At 43.2% G+C, this 26,572-nt stretch overlaps 1 protein-coding gene across 3 annotated transcripts in view; it reads right to left on the bottom strand.

Moving 5' to 3' along the window:
- The window catches only part of ARHGEF26 (Rho guanine nucleotide exchange factor 26), a 159,273-nt gene that overhangs the window by 12,835 nt on the left and 119,866 nt on the right, over window positions 1-26,572 (bottom strand). For 2 of the 3 annotated variants that reach the window (XM_090055901.1, XM_090055900.1), the window contains 2 exons: window positions 26,138-26,292; window positions 5,331-5,540 (listed from right to left, as the gene is read on the bottom strand). In XM_090055901.1, the coding sequence (XP_089912027.1) occupies window positions 5,331-5,540; window positions 26,138-26,292 (365 nt within the window). Of the gene's footprint in view, window positions 1-5,330; window positions 5,541-24,666; window positions 25,459-26,137; window positions 26,293-26,572 lie in introns of those variants that run through there. The other variant, XM_090055902.1, reaches the window with a different exon arrangement.

The following is a 26,572-nucleotide window of genomic DNA, read 5'->3' as shown; positions in this document are numbered from 1 at the left end:
TGCTGTCAATCTCTCATTTTGGTGGTGGATCCATCCTTTTTATGTTGCAACCAACTTGAACATGTGGGCCATCACATTTTGTCACGCTAATCGTGCATATACATGAGGACAAGTTTAACATCTAACAGGATCCAAACCATGCTATTTACATGGTGGTATTTTCCATATTTTCCTTTTATTTGCACTGTTGGCCCGTAAACTTTTCTAAAAGGAAACCAATGATCTTCGTGGCACAAGCCTTTCTTCTTTGAAGTGAGTCAGGGTGAGGGGAAGAAGTTGATTATTCTAATTTAAAAGAATAGACAAGAAAATGTCCTTCTAAACTATGTCTAATGGTACAGACAGAAAAGAAAGATGATTCTGAAGAACCTGCATGAGCTGAGGGCCATTCTCCTTTGGAGCTTTCAACTAAGGTGTCAAGCATCAGACTGGTTGTGTGTCAGGTGAGCTGCCAGGGTTAGATATGGATTTTCTTGTGCTAAGTGACAATTTAATTTGAATCAATGCATCAGTGGCAGGAGTATTATATCCATCCCAGGATGAATGTATAAGAAGCATACATGTAAAAAGCACATCCTGATTCTATGACAAATGGTTCTTTTTAAATAACAGCAGTAGTAGTATTAGCAGCAGTAATTGGTAAGCTTTAGACATATAGTCTCATGGTGGCATTTTCCCTTCTTTCTACTTGATTCCCCTCACACTAGGCTGAATAAGATCTCATTTTCCCCTCACAGACCAAATGCCAAGATTGATCCATGAAGAGCAATCTACAATTTCACCAACTAGCACTCAGCATCCAGATTGCCAGAAATAAGCAAACAGTAATTGGGAAACTGACCCCTCAAACTAACAGTAATATCTTATATTTATAATACAGAACTCTTTGCATGTATAAACACCACTGACTCATTCAGTTTGACCTGCCTGGTTAGGTTTTTATTCTTCTGTGTTTTCCCCATTTTAGCATCAGTCTTAAGGGCACAGTGACAACTTTCAAACCCAGTAATTATTTTCTGGATTTTTCCTCCTAAGTAGGCTTTGCTGCATTGTTATTTTTATGAATGGGGGTAGAGAATATAATTAGTTGCTAATAGTCACAACAATAAATTAATAAATTAAAATATTTTATTAAAAAATAAACATCTACACATGCACTACAGTGTGGCCACAACGTGCGCCAACTCAGAACACATTTGATTCATTTTATAACAATGCTTTTAAAAGGAAAAATAATGATCTATAGTTTCTTTCAGAGTTGTTCTCAACTTTGAAAACAAATCTAAAATGGCAAACTTTCCAGTTTAGGGTATGTCAAGAGCACTGTGCAGTTAATGTTTTCATGTGTTCCACCCGCCTCCGGCTTCCAATGAGACAGATAAAAGCTGTTGCTTCTGTGGAGGGCTCCTTGGTTGCTAACGACATCCCAAGAAAATGATGCCCTCTCTGAGGTTTCCATGAGAAAGAACAAGACACTTTTTGTTGCTTTAGTCAAAAGCAGGATGTTCCTTGAAACTGCCTCAACAGAACAAGGACCACCTCTATCCTTGCCCAGATTCATAGCTCTGCCCAAGGCTATGCAGAATTCTCTGGCACTCTTTCTGCACTGTATCCCACTGCTCAGTCACACAAACGTCATTGTAAATAATCTGATACAAATCCTAGTTTCAGGACAATAAACTTTATAATCTAGCAGAGCTTTTCCTTGTTCTGTTACTACTATTATTACAGCTTAAAGTACATCTGTACTTTACAGTAGCTATTTCCACCTGAGTGGAATCTGTGCCTAGATATAATTTCATAAAATGCTAAAATACTAAAACATAAAAAGTAAAAATAGCAATTAAAACTCAAACTACACACCAATGAGGAAAAGGCAGCACAAAAGCAATACTTTCTTAGACCTCTCAGAGAGCTGGCTAGTGTGTGCCTGCATGATCAGGAAATACATTTTGAATGGGGTTTCATAACTGCTTTATAAAACATTTATAAAACAGTATTTCTTCTTCAGAAATCTACAGTAGTGTTGACATTTGTGCACACAATTACCAAACTTGCACAAGCAAATGCAATATTTTATAGCAGTGGAGGCCAACCTTTTTGGTAGGCAGGCCACAAGTTAGCCCCCTCAAGTCCCCCTAATCCACTTCCTGCCCTATACTGTCCTGTCTCCTGCTTTGATTTCTGCTTCCCACCCTCCCTGTTGCTGTGTTGCTTGACCTCTCTCTGATCTGCTGTATGCCGCATATTCAGGCTGTCTATGCCACTTATGGCAATTGTGGCTGCAAGTTGGACACTCCTGTTTTACAGGATCAGACGGAGATGCCTGCAGTGCAGCTCAGGATGATTTGCAAATACAGCTTATGCCGTTCAATTTGCCTTAAAAATAACTTTCATAAGAGATTTAAAACCGTTAGTTAGTTACTCTAAAAACTAGAGCTACCTCAGTGTTCTGAAGTAAAGCCACGATCTAAATCGGCGTTTCTTAACCCCTGGGCCGCGACCCAAAAGTCGATCACAAGAATATATGAAAGGGTCATGAACAAACTTTAAAAATGGATTCTCATTTAAAGGAGAAAAATGTGGGAAACTGTGCCTTTTCCCTTTGCAGCTGTCAGAGTTGCAGGCTGTGAGGGGCTGCTTGGCACCCCCCATGCCCCCCCCACACTGAGGGGCACTTTGCATTTTGTTCTCTCTGCCTGGCTGGGACCAGCTTCACCTTCCTCCTCCTGTGCTTCCTGCATCACTTCAGTCGGGGGCCTCTTGCCCATAAATGGTGGAGCTAGAATGTAAGATAACAGCCCCCTCATCTCATCAGGACTGCCCAGGCCTGTCCTGACATGTGTCTGTTTTGGCAAACCATGTGCTCTCATGGAAAACAGCAGTCAAAAGGATCCAAATTGTGTGACTGCGCAACTCAGTGCGACTTCAGAAGAAAAGTGCGATGGTCAGCTGATGAGCAAGGATCCGGGTTTTCCATTCACCATTCTCATTTTAAGGAGAAAAACCAGGATTTTCTCTTAAAGGAGATAAGTGTGAGAAACAGTGGGGTTCCCCATGTAGGCTGGCAGAGTTCCAGCCTACAAAGAAGGGCAATTAGGCAGGGGGTGCCATGTGCATGTGTGCACATGTCTTCCAGGCGGCCTGGAGACCAGGTCCTCACAGGTAAGTTTGTGGGGAGAGGGAGGGATTGAGGCCTCCATAGTGAGGGAGAGGTGGAGTTGGGCAGGGCTGGGGCACCTGGGTGGTGCGTGAGGCTTGGGGCATAGGGCTGTGATGCCACAGGGCCTGGGCAGGGAGAAGGAAGGGGCCATGGGACGCTCATCCAGGCATGGGGGCTGGCTCCCTGTCATTGCATGGACTCCCAGGGGGGCATTGAGGGGCATGTGCCCCCCTGATTTGTGCACTGGATGGGGGTCAGGGTGCCTGCTGCAGGCTTGGGCACCCTGCCTTGCTGCAGTCTCCCCCGGGCCTCTGCAGCCCAGTGGGCAAGACCCAGCACAGCATGGCAAAGCGGGATGGGAAAGCTCGATTCCGCCACCAGGAGCCCTGAACTGCCATGGTGAGGTGCCCCCTGCCCACATAGCAGTAGCAGGGATGGTAGCACTGAGTTGTGCCCTTTGGTGCTGCTGGGCTGGCAGGGGGCACCTCATCATGGCAGCACAGGGCTCACGGTGGCAGCACTGAGTTCCCCACCTGCTCTGTCCTGCTCTGCCCTGTCATGAGCAGCAGAGGCCTCAGAGGGAGGGCAGCAGGGCAGGGAGCCCAAGCCCACAGAGGGAAGCCCACTTCCTTCCCTTACAGGCTCTGTTCCAGCTGTGCTACCCATGGGGGAGAGAGAGCTGGACCCTGTGGTCCACTCTGCTGCAGCAACTGCTGCTTCCCACATGTGGCAGCTGGGGCCCAGGTGCTGCTGGGAGGATCAGGGGGCTGCAGACCCAGGTCTCTGACCCTATAGCCTGGGCAACTTGGGGACTCCTTTGGCAGGGCTGGGAGGGGCAGAAGGCTCTGGGTGGTAAGTGAGGGGCACTTGCAGGGCCCAGGAGGCCGAGGGTGATGAGTGAAGGGCACTGATAGGGCTGGGTGGCTGTGGGTGGTGAGTGAGAGGCACCAGCAGGGCCCAGGGGGCTGTGGTTGGTGAGCGAGGGGCACCAGCTGGGGGTTTCCGGGGGGAAGCTGTGAGTCCTGAATGAGGGCATCGGCAGGGCCAGAGGGCCTGTGGGGTGGGAGTGAGGGGAAGTGGCAGGGCCAGGGCACTGTGGGTGAGGAGTGAGGGGCACCAGCATGGCTGGGGGGGGCTGTCGTTTGGGAGTGACGGGCAATTGCATAGGCAGGGCACCGGTCTATCAGGGCTGCTCAGCACCACAAAGCAGGTGGTGGGGCAGCTGCAGCTGGACCGGCATCCTGGTGAATGAAAGGGACTTGGGGAGCTCTGATTTTCCACGATAAGAAACCCAAAATCAAATGCCAAGACTTATAGGCTTATTTCAGTATTTAATTATAATGATTAATGCACTAGTAGTCTTCCAAATCACTTCAGAATTGGAAATATAATAATAAAACATTGTGTTTAACTGATACCTATATATATAGTGGCATTTCATTTTAATCACAGAAAAAAACATGGATTTAATCAGAGAATTTGTGCTTTTTTTTAATCAGAGAAAATCAGGATCCCTGGTGATGAGCAACAGGGCCATGCAGAGCTCCATGAGCATGCATGGCCGGATTAAGGGAGCCTGGATGCCAAGGTGTACTGTGATACAGGACCTCACATGGCTCCATTCTCAAGACCCCGCTCAGGGCAAAGAGGATCTGATTGACTAGCCTCAGATGCTGTCTCTGAAGAGAACTTAAACATCTAGGGGAGTAACTTTGCCAAGAAGCTCTGCAGGGAGGACTCACAAACATATTGCCATTTGGTTTAAAAAAATTAAAAATCTAAATGTAAAAAATGCAGATTACATACTTGACATCCTTTAAACTCATGTCAGATGAAAATGTAGTAGCTTATTTCCACTGAAAATGTAGTAGCTTATTTCTACTGTCAGGTGAACAGAATAACTTTTAAGGCTAAAGTGCAGTATTTTCTACTGCCATGAAAATGCTACTTGAGTCTACAATCAATTATTAGTACTAGTTCTTTGGGCACTGACCATGTGTTGTGTTATCAAGATATTGGGCTAAGACTCAACTCCAGCTTTTCAACTCACTGGACAAATGATAGAATAGGTCCAAAAGACTTGATGCTCTTGTACTTTGGCTAGAAGGAAAAATGTTTAAAATTGTAGGATGGAGAAAGGGAGTTAAGGAAACAACAATCTACTTACTGATTCTCAGTCCCGAGTAGCATTTCCACCTTTTCTCCTGCATGATTACTAAGGATAGTTAATCTGAAGAGGTGACTTGCAGAGTTCTGCCGTGAATACAACATGGTTGAACTGTTTTTTACAGGAGAGGAATTCAGTTCTTCATTGTCACACTGTTCAACCAACAGCTGGTCCCTTAAGGAATAGGCTGTAACACTGTAGCTCTCTTCACTGCAAAACAAAAGGAATAGTACTCTGTGTGAAATAAAGAAAACCACACACTTAACTTCAAAGTGAATAATTCGCCACCAAAAGTGTCCAGAAACAGACTGACTACTACAGCCCATTTTCAGCAGTGTTCTGTACCACGTAAGTATTTTGACACTTTCACCCCTACAGCAAATATTTTTCAGAAACTTACAAAACATCTGCTTGTCAAAGACACAAAAGCAGCTAATTGTTTTGTCTTGAGGAATTTCACTCAGCAGTACTTACATGTTTTTGACACTCCTTTTCTAATGAAAGCTTAACTTACTTCATTTAGGGCATGTCTACATGTGCAAATAAGTGCAATTAAATTTAATGCACATTAAGTGATTTTGGCAGGTGTTTACACGTGCAGAGACTTTGGACTAGTTAGTGCACTTGGCACTAAAGTTAGTCCCAAGACACTCCAGTCCTGTCATGTGCCCTTGTGGTCACTGGGGGGAGCTCCAACCTCCAGCCACATGGCTGCCAGCACCTGGCAGCCATCTTGAAAGCTCTGATTCCTAGTCAGACCTTTCCCTGCACAGGAACCACATGCCTGGCACTGGGGCAGCATGTGGCAGCTCCCTCCTTGCCCACACTACCTCCCCATGCCAGGGCTGCCCCTGCCAGTGGTGTCCAGCACCCCACTACTCCAGCCTGGCCCCTGCCAGCAATGACCAGTACCCTGCACTGTTGTTGGCCATGGTGCTGGCCCTGCTGGTCCCAGCAGGCTGCCCCCCACCCAGGCCCCAGAAGAACCGTGCACCCACCAGCGGGGGCCAGGGGACTGAGTGTAGGAGGCCCTGCCTGACCTCCTCCTTCTGCACTCCCCACTCCAGCTCACCTGCCCTGCTGCCCACACCCCCTACCCCCTGGCCACCTCCAGCACCACTCTTAGGACATGCACATGGGTGAAACAAAAAAAAAAGTATTGTCCTCACAACTCCTACATCCATCCCTCCCCACCAAACAAACAGTGCCCCTCCACCACCCTCCCCACCCACCAACAATAAAAACCCACTTACAAGAGGCATACTATATACATGAGGCAAACTATACACATATTGAAAACTATTTACAATATCTTGGCTTGTCAAGCCCAGAGTGGGGGGTTTTGTGGGGGGCCTTAGGGGGAAGAGCCCCAGGGCAGGTGCCCAGCACCCCTGCCCCTGGATGTTCCTCCATGGGTCCAGGGCCTGTGGCTACCCCAGTGGGTCGCAGCTTCATGTGGGGCTGGGTCGTTGGCTGTGTGGTTTGGGGGAAAGTGGTGGGGCTGGGCCCAGGAGGGTGGCAGCAGGTCTGGGGTGGAGGCTGGGCCAGTGGTTCTGGTGGGCAGAAGGCACTGTAGAACCTCCTCCCAGGGCCAGGCAGGGGCCTCTGCAGGGCAGCAGGTGGGACCCAGGGGCCCTGTAGAGCCATGGGTGGGGACCAGGGAGTGAGGAGATATACAAGGCCTGGCAGTCAGTGTCCCCCTGCTGCTGGAGCTGCTTAAGGAACTCCTGCTCCAGGGCCTCCATGTGGGCCCAGTGGTCTTGCTGTGCTCTGTGCCACATCTCTGCCTGGGTGATGTCCTCTGCCCGCCAGACCTGCTTCCACACCTCCCACTCTGCCACCACCATAAGCAGATGGAGCATCACAGTTCAGTCCCTGGTTCACTGCTGGCATAGCCGGCGCATCTGGACCCCTCCAGTGGTGGGTGGCAGCAATCCTGAAGCAACACCCCACTGGGACTAGTGGGCTGTCTCCCAGGTCCAGAGGTTGACCTTGCAGAGGCAAGAGACAGAAGAGATAAGATAATCTGCACTGGGGCAGTGTGCTGCCTTGCCTCAGATTGGGGGTCAGCTATACACGCATGGCCAGGGAACATGGTAAGCTGGCTGGGCAGGCCTGCACCCTGGTGGCCACTGGCTGAGCCTCCCAACTTCCCTTGCTCCCCTGGGGAGGCAGTCTGCCACGGCTCCAGACTCTGGCCAACCTGGCCTCCACTCCACAGGCCAACCACTCTGCCGCATTGCTCTCCATCCCACAGCGCCAGGGTTTGATGTGCGCAGGACTCCCGGACAACTGGGGCGAGGGGCTGGCTGTACCTCTCCCCTCCCCACAGGAGGCCTCTCTAAGAAGCTGTGCCAAGGCTGCCCCCCTCTGTTGCTGCCACTGCACCCTGAGCATGCCCCTGCTGTGTGCATCCCAAGCAGTGCATGATGAGCTATTTGTGCAGGCTGAGGGGTGTCTGAGCCACTATGCGCTGATGATGATGACACCAGGATCCTCCTGGTGCCCTGAACACACCTGCACTCCTGGTTTGGGACCTTGAGCTACAACACAGGAGGCAAGCCTGGGCTGCCCCACAACCTCTGCCGCTGCCTGGAGGGCTACCTCTTGTAGTACTACATATCCCTGCCCCCCGCTGTGGAGGAGGACATTGCCGCCAGCATTGGTTTGTGAAGAGGCTCATGCCTGACCCCAGCTGTGGGGTCATGGACTGCTCAATAAAGTTCTGAACTGTGTCCCACCTGCCTGTGTGCTGTAGTGGGGGTGGGGACGGGAGATGGACCCAGGGCCAGGGGACTACAGGCAGGGAGCAGGAGCAGGGGCCAGAGCTGGGACCAGGGACAGAGGCAGGAGTGGGAACTGGGAGGGCCCTCTCCAGTGTGGGACTTATCAGGGCTGGCAAGACTGGTGCCTTGGCATGGGTCTCCCCATCGGTGACAGCATCTGGCTGAGTTCAGTGTCTGTAGTGTGCAGTGGACCGGTGCCCAGCCAGCGCCTCCTGCCCTCCCCAGGGATGAGCTGGCTCTTCTGGTGGCTGGCAGTGGCGTGGCTGGCTGCTCCTCATGCTCAGGTCTGTGCCAAGGGTGAGGCAGCCCCAGGGTTGGCCAAAGCTTCCCTGGCCAGGGCTCCCCAAGCTGCCACTGGATTCAGCAGCTGGTGAGGGGGACAGGACAGATGGGGTATTGAAGGCCCAAGGTCCCCTCCTCCGGTGACATGACACCAGAGGAAACTATTTGTAAAGCTATGTTAAAAGCATCATTTCTCCTTCACATGCATATTAATGTGTAGAATGGAGGACAATGCTGAGCAAAATAGCTGCCTACACAGTTGTTAGTCAATCATACACATTTGGTACAGGAAACAGAAGAACTCAGGGCCTCTAGTTGGCCATGTAAGGATGAGGTCACAGTAGTTCAGCACAAGCACAGACATAAGAAGTTCTGATATTTTACACAGTAGAGAGTAGTAGTGCATATACACACTAGCCCCTTCATTACAAAAGAGAGAACAAGTAATTGATGACCATTGGTACTACTCTTCAGTATCCTTGAGGGTTAACAGGGCATGTAATAGAGCTTGACTATATTTGTAAATTCCAGCATTACTTCTGTTTAGGTTACCAAAATAGAGCTCTGCCACAAAAAAACCTACCATGTAAGTAATAAAAAAACATTTTTTAAAAAAGGTACTTTTTTGTAGATTACTAATTTTACCCACATAAACACCTTTTGTAGACGAGCCTATGGACTTCACTTCATAAATCTACTGGATACAAAATCATGGACTAAATAAAGACATTGGCTTTATGGCACATCATTGCCTGCCTGCCATCTGATAACCCCAGGCAAACTCTCTACATTTTACCGGCTATATTCTGTCACCAGTTCAACATTCCCCCTCCCCCCACACCTACCTGTCTCACACCTATTGTCTCCCATGGCCTCTGATCCTCAGTGCCACATATTTGCATTTTCACAGACCTGCATTTTGCATATTGGCTTCTATTCAATCCAGGAGAACACAAAACAACAGCAGACTCTCCCTATGCCTGAAGAAGGGTGTTTGTACCCAAAAGTTTTCAAAGAACATTTTTTCTATTTAGTTGGTCTAATAAAAGATACCACATTTACCCAAAGAACCTTGTCTACCAACACACAACCAGACTTTTTAAAATCTTGCCATACCCTCGTAAACAGCTTATTCATTCATCTTCCTAAATGTCTCAAACAATGTTAGCTAAAATTGTTCATTTCTGCATCTTCATCTGTTACAGAAGGAAATCTAATCAGAACATTTTGTTATATATAATGATGCCATATACTGTTACTGAACAGTTACTTCAACCCTTCCAGCCCCCACTCCAGTAACATTTATGTATTAAAGGGTGCTTGAACTGTAGAACCTTCAAATATGTTAAGAAGTATGTCTCAACATGCCAAACTGTGAATTCATAGTGTTTTTTTGTTTACTGTTTTTTTCCTGAACTTATTGTTAAGGCACAATTACTGTAAGCCAATATTGCAAGAGTCCTTTCAAGCAGAAGGTAATCTTAATGACATTTCCAAATCTTTAAAATGTTTACCCAAATATACTTTAAAGGAGTATGAGAAAGGATCTGCATCATAAAGTTCAGAAGCAGAACTGCTCAGCTAGTAAAGAACAGTCTGAAAACCTTTTTCCATTTGCTAAAATGCTCGTGAGTATATTTCCTATAATTGTCTTACATATGTTTGCAAGTTTACCAGCTGTTTGTCAATACAAGGTACTTTTTGAGATTATAGCTTTACCCATATCATCCACTACATTTATTTGTAAAATGTGACAAGGTCCTCACTGCTAAAAGGATAATTTTTCAAATATATGTTCTTCAATGGTATGATGGAAGAGAAACAAAAATACCATAATTTATCTACTGAACAGAGATTCACATATTTCTTTTTTGTTTCTGAGACTGTGCAGTAAGAAATTCTTTTAATTCAGACTAATGAGTATTTGCTGGAAAGCGCAATCAACCCACACATTTCAGACAGAAGGCAATCACCAGCTGGGTTTACCAGAGAACCCATAAGATGCTGTTCGGGTGCATCAACATGTGACGCTATATTACTGTAATAATGTGCTACAGTGACAAAGTATCTGTGAGTATCTATACATGACTAGCGGCTACTTCGCCATAGTGATTCACTCCCCTGGTATAGCGTGCTGCTATAACAAGCTAGCTGCTACAAATAACCATTGGCCGCTAGTATGGCGCAGTATGGTACAGTATGGGCTGTTACTGCACTGCAATTTAATACTTCTAAAAGGAAGTACTAAATCATGTCTCAGTAACAATGTCACCATAGTGACACATGTAGATGCACTCTTTAGGTAGCAATGAAATATCAGTAGAACACAATAATAATGCTGGGTTTTATAACTGTTTTGTTTGATTTCAAACTGCTTCCTTCATTTAGCCCTCTTGAAAGTGGGTGGCCAACTGATTCACCATTCTTTAAAAAACTCTATCCAGAGAGACAGAGCAGGGACTTATGGATAGAAAAGTTAAATTGAATATAAAAGTTAAATTTAAATATAATTTTAAAAATAAAGCCATTTAAAATTAAAACTGAAGTTATGAAAACCTAGTTATGGCTTAAACTTACTATGATCTATTAAAATAAATACATAAAATAATATTCAAGTGGTACATATTTTCTGCCTCTTTTAAAGAAAGTCAGAACAGTGAACTCTCAGAAGTAATTGTCTGAAAAAATGCATTGGGACGTTAAGTTAGCAGAGATATATTTTTCAGTTTATTCAGTTGGTTCCAGCTTAGTAGTTCATTCAAAGGTGTGAGTTGAGGCTAGGGTAGGATGAGGAGGGACAGAAGGAAAACTTGCTATTCTTTCACAGTCGTGGTTAAAAATGAGGTGGAAAAGGATATCTACCAGTTACAATTCTGAAGGACACGGCTAACTAGGGACAATCAAATAAATTTACCAACTACTGGTAATTCCTCTTTTATGAAATGAGTCAGATTTTTTAAATGAAAGAGGTGTTTTCTTAAACTTCTTTTCTTCCCTTATGTATTTGGCATACTCAAGGTACAGTAGTTTTATTTCACTAAATAAAACAGTTTTAAATGGTGTTTTTGTATATTTTAATTGAATCTGAATTTCCATCCAAATACAGCTTGGCATAAATCATGGGGGAAAAAAAGAAATCAATTAGCAATTAAGAATCATAGAAAGTTAGGGTTGGAAGGGACCTAAAAAGACCATCTAGTGAGTCCAACCCCTTGCTCAAAGCAGGCCCATCCCAACTAGATCATTTCAGACAGGGCATATGTGACTCATTATTTGCTAACAGAATAAAAATATAGAATTCAGGACCTGAGAATAAAAAATTATATAAGCGCTTAAAATAAATATCCTCTTGGGTAGCAAAAAAAAAAAAGAAGGCAATACTAAGAATTAGGGCAAAAGCTATACTTGGTTGTACATAAACATATTATCATAGTTACTAACTAATAAGAAACAACCGCTCAAGTATAAATGGAAAATATTAATAATTAATATTAAGAGTTATTTTACACTCACATTATAATAAACCCCCATGGAATGAGGAAGAAAGTTTATTAAAATAAGGCATTTGCTAAAATAAGGTATCAATTTGCTGCCTCTTGATGATGATGATGATAAAATTATAGTGAAAAAAATCAGGTCCTGCTGTTCAAATTGGTAAAAACATGAGTATCTTATAATAATGTTTGCTATGTTTAATAATGCATTAACTATACTTATTTTCATCCAGGCTTCCTGCTTGATCATTTAAATCATGATTAAAATTGTTGCTTTAAAATCTAGTCATTCTAGGGCAGAGGTGCTAGTGGCTCCACATGGACCAGGAAATTTGGCAGTGGAGGAGCAATGGCAATTAATGGCACCACTCTCCCTACCGCCAAAATCCCAAACTCTGCACAGTTAGTCAGAGCCGCCCCCGCTTTCTTTGTGTGGCTGAGCCTCAATTCCTTCCCCTGTGCAGCTGGTTCAGGTCTGAGCTACGCCCCACTCCCTCTACCTAGCGACGTTGGGGCCAGGCAGGCTATGCTCCTTTTCCCCCATCCCCCACCTGGCCAGTTTGGGACTGGGTCAGATTCCCTTCCTCCCATGGGATCAGAGCATGCCCCCTTGTTCCCTCGCTGGGTCAGGTTCAGGCTGGCCCAAGCCCCCCTTCCCAGTGCTACTGGGTTGGGGTGGGGCTCCCCCCTCCAGATGAGGCCCCTCTGCCTACACCACAGGTGCCATATTGGGTCCACCAGCTAGATCCTGCCCATGGAAGTACAGGCCACTGCCCATCCAGTCCCATTGACAAAAGAGTTGAGCACCACTGTCCTAGGGGATACAATGGGAACTGTAGAGCTATATTCAGGAATGCTGTACTTTGTTTTTCTGACTCTTTAAAGACGCTACTTGTCCACTTTTTAGTAGCTAAAGTCTATACAAGAAAATGTCTCTGGATAAAAGGAGACAAAGGATCATACAAAAGTAGAGCTGGAAAGGAACTAACACGGTTATCTAGTCCAGCCCCCTGGCCAGGCAGGATCACTGATGACTAAACCATGCAGACCAACTGCCTGTCTAACCTGCTCTTGAAAATTTCCAGGGATGGAGATTCCACAGGCTTCTCTAGGCATCCTGTTCCAATGCCAAACTACCCTCATAGTGCAACAGTCCCTTCTAATCTCCAGCCTAAATTTCCTCTGCTCCATCCTGAGGCCATTGTTCCTAGTCTTGTCCCCTGTGACCAAAGAGAAAAACCCATCCTCGCTATAATTGCCCTTCAGGTGTGTAAAGACTGTTGTCAAATCCCACACTGGTCTTCTCTTCTCCAGACTAAATAACCCTAAGGGGCAATGATATAAAAAGAACTGATTCTTGTAGAAATTGATCTTACCCATTTTACTTCCATCTTACTTTTATTTCAGAAAAAATATCTTTAAATCCTGATTAATAAAATTTAAATGAATGTATGTTCGAGTAAAAAAATACCATTTTCAGGCTACTTCAAAAAAACAATCACTACACTGGAACAGAACACTAACCATCCTGCATCATAAGTGGCATCATAAATGGCTCGTTGTGATGATTGAATATCTTTTAAAACACTTGCATAATCCCTTATTTCCCCTTTGTTGTGTTTTGCCTGACTGGAATCTGTGAATTAGTTGCTCCTGACAGTTTAGTTAATGAAGCTACAAATATTATTTGATGTATTCTTTACAGTAGTATTATTTAGTAATATTTATACTTGTGCTTGAATTTATTCTGTGCAATCACAAAATAATTAATTTATAACATTGAGAGTGTACATTTCTAGAGAAAAATCAGTTTGCCCCACATGTTCCTACTTCCATAAGCATTCTTTTGGTCCACCATTTATCATAGGCATACGTCAATCACATTTCTCATTACTTGATAGTATTCAATGTAATTCCTGACAAAAATTGTGTAACTGTAACCTGTAAAAATTGTGTTACCAATTAAACTTCAGCTCAAGTCAACATCTCCTACTGCGTTATCCATGTCAATCTTTTTGAGATGATGATAACGTTGATCTGTTTATTTCTAAGAAGTACTTTCAAGATTCCTTCTCCAATCAGTAAACCACACAAAACAGATGTTCAGCCTGAAGCGGTAAGATTTTATATTGCACACTATCAATCATATTACTATACAACTAAGCAAGATAAAATAAACACCCAGCCAAATCAGAATATATGACATATGCTTTTTCACATACAGAACAGGGGACTTTACCTTTTTCTCCTGATCGTTTTTTAGTCATTTCTTTACTCAGTAGAATTAATTCTGAAGAGAGGTAGTTTTAGATTTGTCATCTTCTGACATTGTCAGAAGTTCCTCAATATGAATAGGACCTCAATATGAATAAGTGCAGAGATGGTTGAGAAGGCCAATCTGTCATAGACTCTGATCAAGCAGATGGGAGCCAAGCACATAAGTTACTACACCTGCCCCTGATCCCTTTCTAATGTGGCTGACCCAGATCTCTGCAACCAGACTGGCTGCTGAAAGTGCTACTCACTCCTTTTAAATACATAGCCACAGTGGGCGCATCCACACATTCAAGCACGTGCACTTGGAGCACCTCAAATAATTGCGGTACAAATTTGAGCTGAGGCTTTTTGCCTTAGCGCATGTGCCTGGACATGCACTTTGGTGTGGGGCAAATTGTGCCACTTGGGGCAAAATAACCCTGCCTGGCTCCTGCCAGAACTACAACCAGGGGGAGCTAGAGCCTGGGGTCAGCATCTGTGCTGTCCCCAGCAGTATAAAAAGCTGCCCTGGCAAGTAGCTCAGGGCTACTAGCTCTCAGGAGCTTCTGCGGCCCAGTCAAATGGTACCTGGGGACATTACCCCTTGTGCCTGCTGGACGGATGCAGCAGCCCTGAGAGTTCTCTGCACCCTCTACCCACTGCAGCAGTCTGGCAGTGGGGGCTGCTGCTTGGCTGTGACCTGGTGCGTACCTGCCAGACCTAGATGGGGGCTCTGGGCCAGCTGCCAGTGGGTCGTGACTGCAGGGTTTGCCTTTGTGCGGCACTACTGCCATGTGTAACTAGAACATGTTTCCAGTGTGGTGGCCTGCTTTGAACTGTCAAAGCATCATGCCCTCCTGGCCCCAACTGACCAGGAGGTCAACCACCTCCAGCTGGGTCCAAGGTGGCTCTGAGCTGGCTCCTCTGCCTGGGTCCTGCTACTGGCCTCCCTAGCAGGAATTCTGATGTTCCCTATTTGAAAATTAAAAAATCCCGAAGTCACTGTAAAATACTCCAAAATTTATGTTCCTTCACAATTAAAACAAAAGACTACCAGAGAGAGAGAGAGAGAGAGAGAGACGGAGTAATCAGTTGGGCAATGTTTTATTGATACATCTACAGTGTTAAAGCAATTTGGAAACCTACCAGTGTCTCTATCATAATAATAAAATGAATTCTAAATACCTATATGTTTTGCTGTTTGCCTTTGGGTTCCTACCATAGAGCAGTTAGAGCTCCCTGTGACCACTTCACTTTACCAGGACGTGCAGACAGCTGCCCCTGCAGCCACAGCACCTGCCAGCTGGTCTCATCCTGTCTGGCAGCTGAGCATGTAGGGTGTGTCCTGAAGGGATGTGGGGTTTGCAGGAGAGGGGTGGAAAGAAGGATGGGGGGATGTGGGTGGCAGCAGAGGGATGTGGGGGGCACTTGGGTGTGTGGGTAGGTGTGGGTGAATTGTGGAGGGACTGTGGGGGGGGCTGCTCAGGAGGGGTGGGTCCCTTGCCTCCACAGGTTGCAGTCCCCCTGCACAGCTTATGGACTTCTCCCCACAGGGCTACAGCCTCCCCACAGGGGCAACAACCCCCCCAACAGGGGCAACAACCCCCGCAACTGGGGCCACATGGCTCCCACAGGGGCAACCACTCCCCCTCCCCTGTAGAAGCCACATGCCCCACCCCCGCTTGTTCCCCCAGCCCCTCAGATTGCTGTCCTTGACAGATCCTGCAGTCCCCCCAATGGCTGACCCACACAGCCCAACCCCTACTTGCACACCCAGCCCCTCAAAGGCTGCTCCACCTGGCCTCAGCCTCCTAGCACTTGGAAAAAAAAAAGCCTCGTACCCACTGGTAGCAGCTGGGGCTGTGGGGCTCTGGTCGGCAGGGAATCATGCAGCTCTAGCTGGGGTTGCTGCAGCTGTCACCTAGGCCCTGTTCTGCCAGGGGGCTATGCCACAAGGCCCCAGTGACCCCGATGGCAGCTGCTACTGCCAGTGACTGGGGCTTTTTTTTTGATTTTTTTAAATTACCAGGATGCTGGGGCTGGGCGGGGCAGGGATCGGGGGGGAAGACTCGGGGGCAGTTGGAGGATAGGACTTGGTGGGGAAGGCACTGGTGGGGGGCTTAGAGGGAAGGTGGGGGCTGGGGCCAGGCAGGACAGCAATCGGGGGGGGGCTCAGGGGATGGGGGCAGGTGGGGCAGGGCCTGGGTGGTGCAGCTATTGGGGGCTCGGGGGACAGATGGGGGATGGGGCCAGGCAGGGCAGCCATCGAGGGGTTGGGGAAGCAAGTGGGGATCCCCCCATGTACTCCCCCCTCCTCCAGCCCTCCCCACCCCCTGCTTACTGGCAGAAGCACAGGCCCAGCTCCCTGAAGCTGGCATGCTACCTGCCCTGCACAAGCAGGCAGTGTACTTCAGCACTGGGGCGAGGGCCAACCATAGAGACCCTCTGCCTGGCTACCAGAGCATCTATGTGGAGGACCCAGAATCCAGTTGCCTCAGGGCATGGTCCAGGACCGTGCCCTGCCTGCTTTTTTCCTCTGTGGTTTTTTTTGCCCCATGCTGCAAATCTGCAGTGGAGGGAACATTTTTCTTTCCCACATGTGCCTCTTGCAGTGTCTCAAAGGGCTATGAGACACTGCAAGAGGCATGTGTGTGCTAGTCTGGATGCGGCCAGTCTGTTCCATCAAGCTTGCATTCACAGCTTTCCCTGGTTCTCCTGACTTTTGACCAGACTTTGGCTTTTCCTGACTCTAATCTCCCCTGAAACTTGGTGCTGGTTCTGCTCTCTCTGGCTTCCCTGGCATCCTGACTCTGTTTGGCTTCCTTGAACCTGATCTCAGATTTTCCTGGGAACTTGGCACCAGTTCTTTGACCCCTGGCTCTTGACCTCAAGTTACATCTTTTCAATGTTTCTCTCCACTCCAATAACCTGTATCCCCAACTTGTTAACCTCTTAGTTGCTCCCCAGGACCTATCCACAGACTTAACCACTTACATCCTGGCCAAACCCTCACACAATCCAACTGCAGATGGGAGAGGTTTCATCTTCCATGAAGTTACTTAAAATGTAACATTGACTAATACCTTGACTTTCTTCCTTTTCAAATCTTGTATTCAACCAAAAAATCTTATTTATACACTGCCAAAGTTCAAAGCATCTCAAATTGAACATATCCTCATTTCAAGCTCAAACATAAAAAAAAAAAAGAGAAATCAAATAAGTATCCTCACCCATGCAATGTTGTAGTAACACTGTTTAAAATAGGGATATGCTAATTAACTGAAGGTTAAGGGGCAGAGCTGGCGAGCTCCCACAGATGCTGCCAGCATTGTCGGCAGAAGGGCAGAGCTGCTGAGCATCTGCAGATGCTGCCAGTGGCGGCGTGGATAGCCCTGACAGGTGGGGCACATCGAGCACCCGCAGACACAGCCTTCCCTACCAGTCACTTATATTTGTAGGAACAAAAACACTTCTACTTGGATCTGTAATACCTCTGACTAACGAGCTCTACAATCGTATCCATCATTTTAATATGCTAATTTTTTTTCTACTGTATTTTAAAATACAAATAGGATAGTATTTTTATTAATAATATGCATGCATGCAAGGAGATTTTATTTTAGTTTATTGTGCATAAAATATTCTAGATAGAGGCAAACCTAACAGTGACATATTACTAAATACATTCTTTTACAAGTTTTCCAGAATCTGTCAAAGGAAATAATTTTCTATTAAGTCCATCAAATTTACAAAGAAGAGTTTTCAATCAAGATAGTAAATAGTTTTGTGGTGTGACTAAATTACTCTGAAATACTGGTACTTGATTGGAAATCTGGACATCTTTATTCTAACAGTAGTATTTTGATATCTGTATGTTGTGTAATATTATATACCATAAAACTCCTCAAAAATTACATTATATCCTATTGCTGGCTTTCCCTATAGAGACATACACATTTGATGCTTTTCATCCTCAAGACAGATTCCTGTTCTTGCCCATTTACACCAGTATACAGAAATTATGCTTGATTTACATAAATGCAAGCAAGAGCTTTTGCTTTCATGAAGAAAGAAACAACTGCTAATGTCAGTTTGTGAATTTTCAGTTTTTGCATTACAGTATAAGAAAGTCTTTATTTCCCAACTGACCTTGTACTCAGAAAGTTAATTTCCTGAGGGGAAGCATGCATCATCTCTGACTTCCTTTGCAATAATGACATGCACTCAGTTGGGACTGTTATATTGGTGGGCTCAATTATTCAACACCATCTCATATCTTAATAGGATTCATACTTCTCATAATTCTCAAAATGGGACCTCTGACCATATTATAGCATTTGGGACACAGACAGAAAAATATTCAATAACTTGTCAGGTTTCCAGGATTATGCTATAGCAAGCGACATCCAAGCTCATATAAAACTGTATTAGAATATTTTTTTGGAAAGATGCCATAATTTTACTCCAAAGTTTTTATACAAGAAAGCCAGAAGTGTTATGTTGCTAAATTGGACCTCTGAATAACTAATTTTCATCTCCCAGTTACATGCAGAAGGTTAGTTATGAACAGCTTTCTTTGGGCAGTGATATGCTTAAAATTAATAAGCACAATTCACTACAAAATTAATCAAAAGACTATTCAGTCTTTAAGTATTATGCATTTCTGTTTCATTTCAATTGAGCAAGACAAACTTGTGTGTTCTGAAAAAGGGTCTGCAAAATAGCTCTCCACTCACAAAGATTACAAATTTACATCTACTTGATTATTTTACAGCAGAAATTAAATATCTGTAAGAAGGAGTGTGGGGGGACAGGGACTGAGAAATGGTGTGGGAAGGATGAGATGAACAAAGGGCCTCTGGTTGTACGCTTCAGACCCAGAATACACTCGAATTAATTTACCAGTTAACAACAGAATACAATTTATCAACTAAAGAAAGTTCCAACTACTTTTCCATGATTAACGACAACTTTATTTAAGAAGAAATTTATTCCTGTTATAAGCTAACACTTTCACTAAATCCTCCCAAACATATTTACAGATCTAAAATCTTGGTAGGTTTACTCTAGCTTTACAAATCACAGATCATCAATATATTATGAATAATAGTATTTCATTACCAATAAACTCCACATGGGGACAGCTGGTTTTTGATTTTAAGAAGAAAGTTTCAAATAACTTTTCAGTTGTATACTCAATTTCCTGGAGTTTGTAAGCAATGAATTCCATAGCTCAGCTGCTTTGGGACGCAGAAGCCTAATTTAATGCTGTTTTCTAGTTTTTCTTATAGTGAACACACACAGAGACAGATACAATTGAAAAAACAAAACCAAAACTGTTAGGACTACTGTTTTTCCTTTGGAAGAAAGAATAGAAAATGCCATAGGAAAAAAAGAAAGCAATATGCAAAGGATCACACCTGTACTCCGTAAAAATAGATAATCACTGAACTGTTTCATACAATACTTAATTTATTTCATTTTTTAAAAATTCATTCGACCTATGGTTTTGAACCAGCAGAGTAAAGAATTATAATTTTTATAGAAAAAGGGAATCAGAGCTGTGCTCTGGTTAGATTATTTGGGGATGTATTCAAGAGGTTTGAATTTTTAGAATGTAAAGATCCTGAATATTCTGAATACTTCGGGTATGTCTAGACTAGAGTAAAGGGTGTATTGAAAGAACTTATTAGCCAATGACTAAAAGATACACTCTATCTTAGTCTAGGAAAGCCATATAGGGTTGCAACAAACTGTAAATATGTTAAAACATCTACACAAGGTGTTAAAGTGATGATTTAAAATGATGTCAGGTTATTAAAACACCTTACCTCTAGTTTAAACAGCTTTGCTATGAGAAACTGAGAATGAAGGAAGCAGGGGTCCCATCTCTGCACACCCCTAGCTCATCATATGAGTCTTCCTGGCTCTGGCCCCAGGCAGGTGGTGGCTCTGGCTTTGGCACCAAAGCCAGGGATGCTGTCACTGCCTGCTCCAGCTGGTACTTGAATCCAAGATGAGGGGCTCTCCCCCTTCTCCCCCCATGTAGAATGCAGAAAGAAACCTGGTCTTGGATTCAAGTAAATACGGTATATACAAGACAACACAATGGAAATTTAACATGGAGAGCAAGGGAATAAATACAAATATTGTGAAGAGTTTAATCAAGAATATTTATTACTATATTCTGACTTGATTTAGAGCTTTTCACCAATTCATAAGTAGAGAGTATAAAGACAACAAACTCAATCTATTTCTTTGTTCTATTTTGAAAATCAAGAATAACTGATGAATCTGCTATTACTCGAGGTTAGTAATATTTAAAGATAACTAGAGATGTCATTCTGAGAGCATTAGTATTTCAGCACAAAATTTGTTTCTTTATATTTATACAAAAGTATCTATTTGCTGTTTTAATTAAAACATTGTTTTTGGCGTCTGGAGAACAAACCCAGTTTTGCAAGCAGCTGTGAACAGGTAACATTCCACAGTATTATTTGACCTTTGGGTGATTTCCAATTTATGAAGTCCAGCTGCATTCCGTTGTCTAGATTATCTCAGGAGTTGACAAGCCATGCAGCCATTAAACAGACAGTATTTTAGTAATATCCTTAGGGGATTACACAAAGTGAGCTAAAAACATTAAATAGCCTTTTTAAAACACAGGTTTTCTTGCAGCTCTTGTGAAATCTTTTAACAATCTCAGCATTGCACCTGGTGGATTTTTTTTGAATGGGTGAATAAAGAATTTCTACTCCAACTATATTTAATCTTATCCAAAATGTCAAGAAGTGATATGCCACAAACACACCACTTCTGGAGTACAGAGTTAGAGACACAGCTCAAAGCAAGCCACACTATCTTAAAAGCCAGAATTTTTAATCAGATGTTTCTAGGTAGGTTCTCGATGAAGATATGCACTAGTCCTAGCAGTCTGCCCTTGTGGTGTAAGATATTAAGAGATATGGAGGATACTCCTCCAGTCGGCTTATTTTTTAATCTACTCTGCCAGGATGCAGAAATATGAGTTACAGAACAACTGCAAAAAGGCAACATATGAACTGCCATTTATCAATGCCTCTGGTTACCCTTAGAAAAAGATGCCTGTTTCTAATTTTTTGCTGGGTGAGGAGGTCGCTCTAGAAGTTCAACACAGAAGCAACATTTTTTTTATATCTAAAAGTTTTTCAGGCAAACTATTGTTACCAAGCAAAGACAATATGCATATTTGTATTGAGGTTTTTCCAGTTTAATTCTGCAGTATCTACATGTGCCACACATGAAGTCCAATTTAGCTACACCTAACCTGCTTGACGTTCTTATACTGATAACAACCATACTCTGGACAATCTTATCTTTTATTTAAAAAAAGAATATTTCCATGGTTGTGAGGAAAACCTTCCAAACGTGACCAATGCAGTATTATCTTATGGGCTAGGGACAGAAATTACACATAAACTGGTATAAGTAACTGGGAACTTATTCAAATCTGTAACACAACAGAGGTTTGGTACGCATAAACTGCTTTCAAAGTGGCTGAAACCAAATTAAGATAAATCTGGATGGATGTAGTGTCAGACTTAATTGATTTTGGTTAAATCAATTTATTGAACTTCTGTCTCAGATCCTCTCCAGATTCAAGTTAATTCACAGTCTCCCAGCATCCCAGGATGCTTTGTATCTCCCCCACAATCTCTCCCTTGCAGGATGGGCAGGCTAGCCTTGGCCCAAGCTGTCTGCTCCAGCCGAGCAGGGAGGTGTACTTTGATGCCCCCCGGCTTCTGGCCGGGGCCACTGCAAGCATATGGTTGCATTTCCAAAATCAGAAGTGAATGTCTGTTCACTTGCTTATCAGTTCAGTTTATGAAGTTTAGGCTAACCTGTGAAGATTGAATTGACTGAGCCTTGGGCTTTTTGACTGGACTTAGCCATGGCATCTACAGACTGTCAGAAGCAATGACTTAGAAGTGTGAACTTCTCTACCTTCTATTAAACATCTTAGATTGTTATCTTTAAGAGTGCAGACCTGCCATTTTGGTGTCCACCCAAACTATTTGATCACTGCCCACTTCAGTGGAAGAAATGTCCAAAAGGAAAGGAATTCAGAGTACTGTAGAAAAATCAACACATAGGGAAGAACTGAGGAAATATCAAAATTCAGGGGAGAAGGATAGGGCATTAAAAGTCATAGAATCAAAGAATCATAGAAATCAAGAGCTGGAAGGGACCTCAAAAGATCAAGTCCAACCCCCCTGCTCTGGGCAGGAATACTGCTGAGATCAAATGATCCTAGCAAGGTATCTGTTCAGTCTCCTCTTGAAGACTTCCAAGGCTGGGGACTGCACCACCTCCCTGGGAAGTCTGTTCCAGAGACTGGTCACTCTTACCATAAATAAGTTCTTCTTTACATCCAACCTGAAACCATCCTCTAACAGTTTATGGCCATTGCTCCTTGTCATCCCTTGGGGCACCCTAGTGAACAGTTTTTCTCTCCGCTTCATTTTTTGCCTGGTATAATGATGAATGAAACATTCTAGTACTGATTCTAGACAATCATCCTCTTTCCTGCCATGGCAGGGGGTCAGATTTGATGATCTTCTCAGGTCCCTTCTGACCCTACTAACTATGAAACTATGAATAAACAGCAACAATTATGAATCAGTCCTTACTGAAGGGTTGAAGTCCACACAAATCTTTTTTGCAAATCTGTAATGGACATTAATAGGAGATCACTGTGTACAGTGTCAATGACACTAAACCTATGTGTCAACTCAGCAAGAATTTTTCAGAGAGGAAGTTGGCCCTTTTATAGAAGAGCTGGACATCTCTTGATACAAACATGCTTTCAAAAAAAGCTTTAGAAAAAATTACATTTTTACATTTAAAATGCAGATATTACCAGTTTCTTGGAATGCTTCATAGAAATTAGAGAACTACCTGGATAAAAAAAAATAATGAAGCAGTAGAAACTGCCAATGAAGAATGGAAAAGGGAGGGGAGTTCTGTCACTGTTCAGAACTGTGACCCAGAAGAACAGGGGCTTGATCCTGGATATAATTTGCCAACTCTGAATTACGCTGGGAGAGCTGAGGTAAAGCCAGCAGTGATAAGGCATCCACCTATTGCGGTTGATAAGGACAGTGAAGAGTGAAGCAGTGAACAGCTATTTGCCATATACTTCTGTTGATCTTGTGGATTTCTCATTAAAATACACCAAAGCAGAAGGTCTGACATGTCACCCTCTAATCTGGTTGCTTCAGGGGCTAAAGTCTCTTTGAAGCAATTCTGAGTTTCTTGACCTTTTATATCATGAAGAGGACAGAATAAGTCCCTAGGTGATCCCCACAAGCATATTAAAATACTTATAAGTGCTTGAACTATACAGCAGCATGCTGCTAGAACATAAACCGCTAAAATCCTTTGACCCTAGCTGACTTCCTGCCCCTTGGGCAGAGGGCTGGACCCGATGATCTTATGAGGTCCCTTCCAGGCCTAATGTCTATGAAATCTATGAAAATATTTTGGAGCTGCATGGACATTACCATACGACATTTATTAAAAGTGAAGAGAGATGGATAGCTAAATCACATTCAAACTATTTGAAAAGGGGAAGATTGTTAAGCCTTACCATTTCAGACTCAGGATAAAAATCAAATCATAGGCTGTCAAGGAGTCTGACTACTAAAGTATGCTTAAAATGAAGGGATAAAAACTGTGGGGCATGCCTAAGCATACTGCATCATTAGATTTTTTGCCCTTTATCTTTTCATACTGAATAATTCTCATTGCACAAATGCTTTTGGAATGCTTGCAAACTTTAATATATAGGTACAGTCCTTTTAATGATGTTTCTGGTATGCAAAACATTCACAAATGCTTCTTGAAGCAATTATGTAAATACCAATGTACATACTTGAAGTTTGTTGGACCACCATCGCTTTTTAGTTATCCGTGGGACTACTTAGACATATACCATCAATCCTGGTCTTTATAGACTTAGTCACTCCTAACTGAGCTCAACAAATATGATTAACTGCTTTTGACACAAGGTAAGTAAAAGTCAGCTTCAGGATGAAGAGTGAAAACTTATTTTGCACAATTCTGGCAGGTCAATATGTAGGACCTATCACCCAACAATGTCCAATAATCTATTTCTGGGAACACGGAAAAGTCAATGGAAACCCAAATGTGCAAAAAAAATTTAACCATCTTATATTTGACCAATAACTGCAAGCCCATAACTTCTTAAAAGCTAAAGGAATTATAACTGTGAACTTTGTATCGCTATTGTATTGTTTAATGTACCAGCTATCCACAGAAGTCTGTTAACATATCTTTATGAAAAACTGTATGTAATGGTTATATTTCTGTCCACTGCTAAATGTTTATGGTGAAATTGTGTGCGAGACAACAGACTACAAAAAGAACATTATCAATAAGCTAGTCTGCTTTGTATAGCATATATTTTATGATCAAATATCCATGGAAGGAACAGAAAGAGCAACACTCTTCAATTTCATCTGCTTATTTAGAAAGGTTTTACTACAGTGAATATATACACATTCTGTCATTAAGATTAATTTTTATTTACTGTGGCTTATGGGCTAATTGGGATAGCAGAAATTCCAACAGCTGGAAAATGCTATAAATCAAAAGCATCAGAGTTTATGTAGCGTACATTATTCCAAAAATCTTTTTTCAAGCTGGGCAACCAACCTATAACGTAGGAAACAGATAAACAATGTAATAACACAGATAACAGATCTTTTCATTGTTTTCTGAACTCAGATGTTTAATTTGCTACCAGCACAATAAAATATTAACTTTAGTCCCATGAGAAAAGAAAGCAACAAGCTGTTTGAAGATGTGTGATAACTAATCTGTGATGTGCTGCCAATGTTTTAACAAGGGGCTCCCACAAAAAATGTTTTCCTGAGGCTTGTGATAAAACCATGTGTCTCAGGGATTGCACAAGGAGAAATCTATTCACTTGTCTTACTATTCAACTAACCACAGATGAAGATGGAGGCAGCAAACATATTATGCTGCACTTTGTTATAAGTGTTAATGTTAATTTTTTTGGAAAATATTGGGATTGGAAGCATTATAATACAGTGCTCAACTTGTGCTCCTGGAAATTTGAGCTCAAGATTTTGTAGTGTGGTTTGGGCATTTTTCTCCCTTGGGAACTCTCTTTCAAATGCCTGATATTTGGTAAAACTAGTCAATTGCAAATTAAAACATTTGCTCTTCGAAGTTATTTTCCTTAACCTCCAATATGTCATCTCTGTCAGCAATGGTGAGCAGCATCTGCAGAGGGGATAGGCTCAATCAGAAGCAGCAAATTCATCCTAAACTACCTTTCATTTTGGTGGTAGAGATTTAACTAGTAGGCTTTTTCTAAACATCACTGACATTTTACATAAAAGATCTGTCTGGGGAAGATCTCCCTTTTTATTTGTACTGCTAAACTTACATGTTTGCCGTGTTAGTAAAATTGGGACTTAATTTTTTATTTCTGCTTGACAACCACCCTTTTGTAATTCTGAGTACAGTTTGATGGAGAAATGGGAGAGACAAATAGCTCCAAAAGCAGTGCATTCCTTGTACAGGCATAGCATATTTAAATATGTAAATACATTCTGTATGCTTTGGCAAAACTTAAAGCACTTTAGTAAAGATTTCCACTTGCATCCAGTTCTGTTTTCATGTTCCTTGCATACTATGAACAAATGCGCCTTCCTAAATCTTTCTCATTCACTCACTCACACAAATATTTGTTAAAGGGAGATAATAAAAATACTTTGGAAGCAATTAATTATACTTGAGGTAAATACCAGAAAAAAAGTTAGCCTTTACAAAGTCAGGAAGTAGCTCATGGAACAAGACAATATTTAAAAGTAGCTTACATCTTTTAATTGTTCCTTATGTGTGACGCAAGGAATCAAACAAAAATGTACTGGCACTTTTAGATTCGTGAAGTGCTTACCTCTTCTTCTTTGTGATGATGAGGACATCATTAAAGAGGAAGAAGTACACCTGCTGCTTGGAGGTCCTTTTAGAAAAAAGTCCAGTGTCTTCTACATATGCTGTTAGCTCACCCCTTTTCACTAACCATCGGGAAGAGGAGACCAATGGAAATGGCTACAAAATAAGAGAACAACATTTTAAGCACTTCAAAGCTTATACAAATCTTGTGAGATAAAGAGAATAAAAACCATCTGGAAAGATAAAAAAAACCCTCTGAAATACACAGATAATAAGGGTTCAGCAGGGACTTCAAGCTTCAGAATCACAAATCATACAGGTAAGGTACATTTCATAGTTTCATAGATTTTAGGGTCAGAAAGGACCTATGAGATCTTCGAGTCTGACCCCCTGCCCTGGGCAGCAATGAGCGCTGGGGTCAGATGAACCCAGCCAG

The sequence above is a fragment of the Crocodylus siamensis genome, chromosome 6 (assembly GCF_052110815.1).
Source record: "Crocodylus siamensis isolate JL-2025a chromosome 6, ASM5211081v1, whole genome shotgun sequence".
In the NCBI taxonomy this organism is placed as follows: Eukaryota; Metazoa; Chordata; order Crocodylia; family Crocodylidae; genus Crocodylus; species Crocodylus siamensis.
This window is presented reverse-complemented; position numbering and strand designations above follow the sequence as displayed.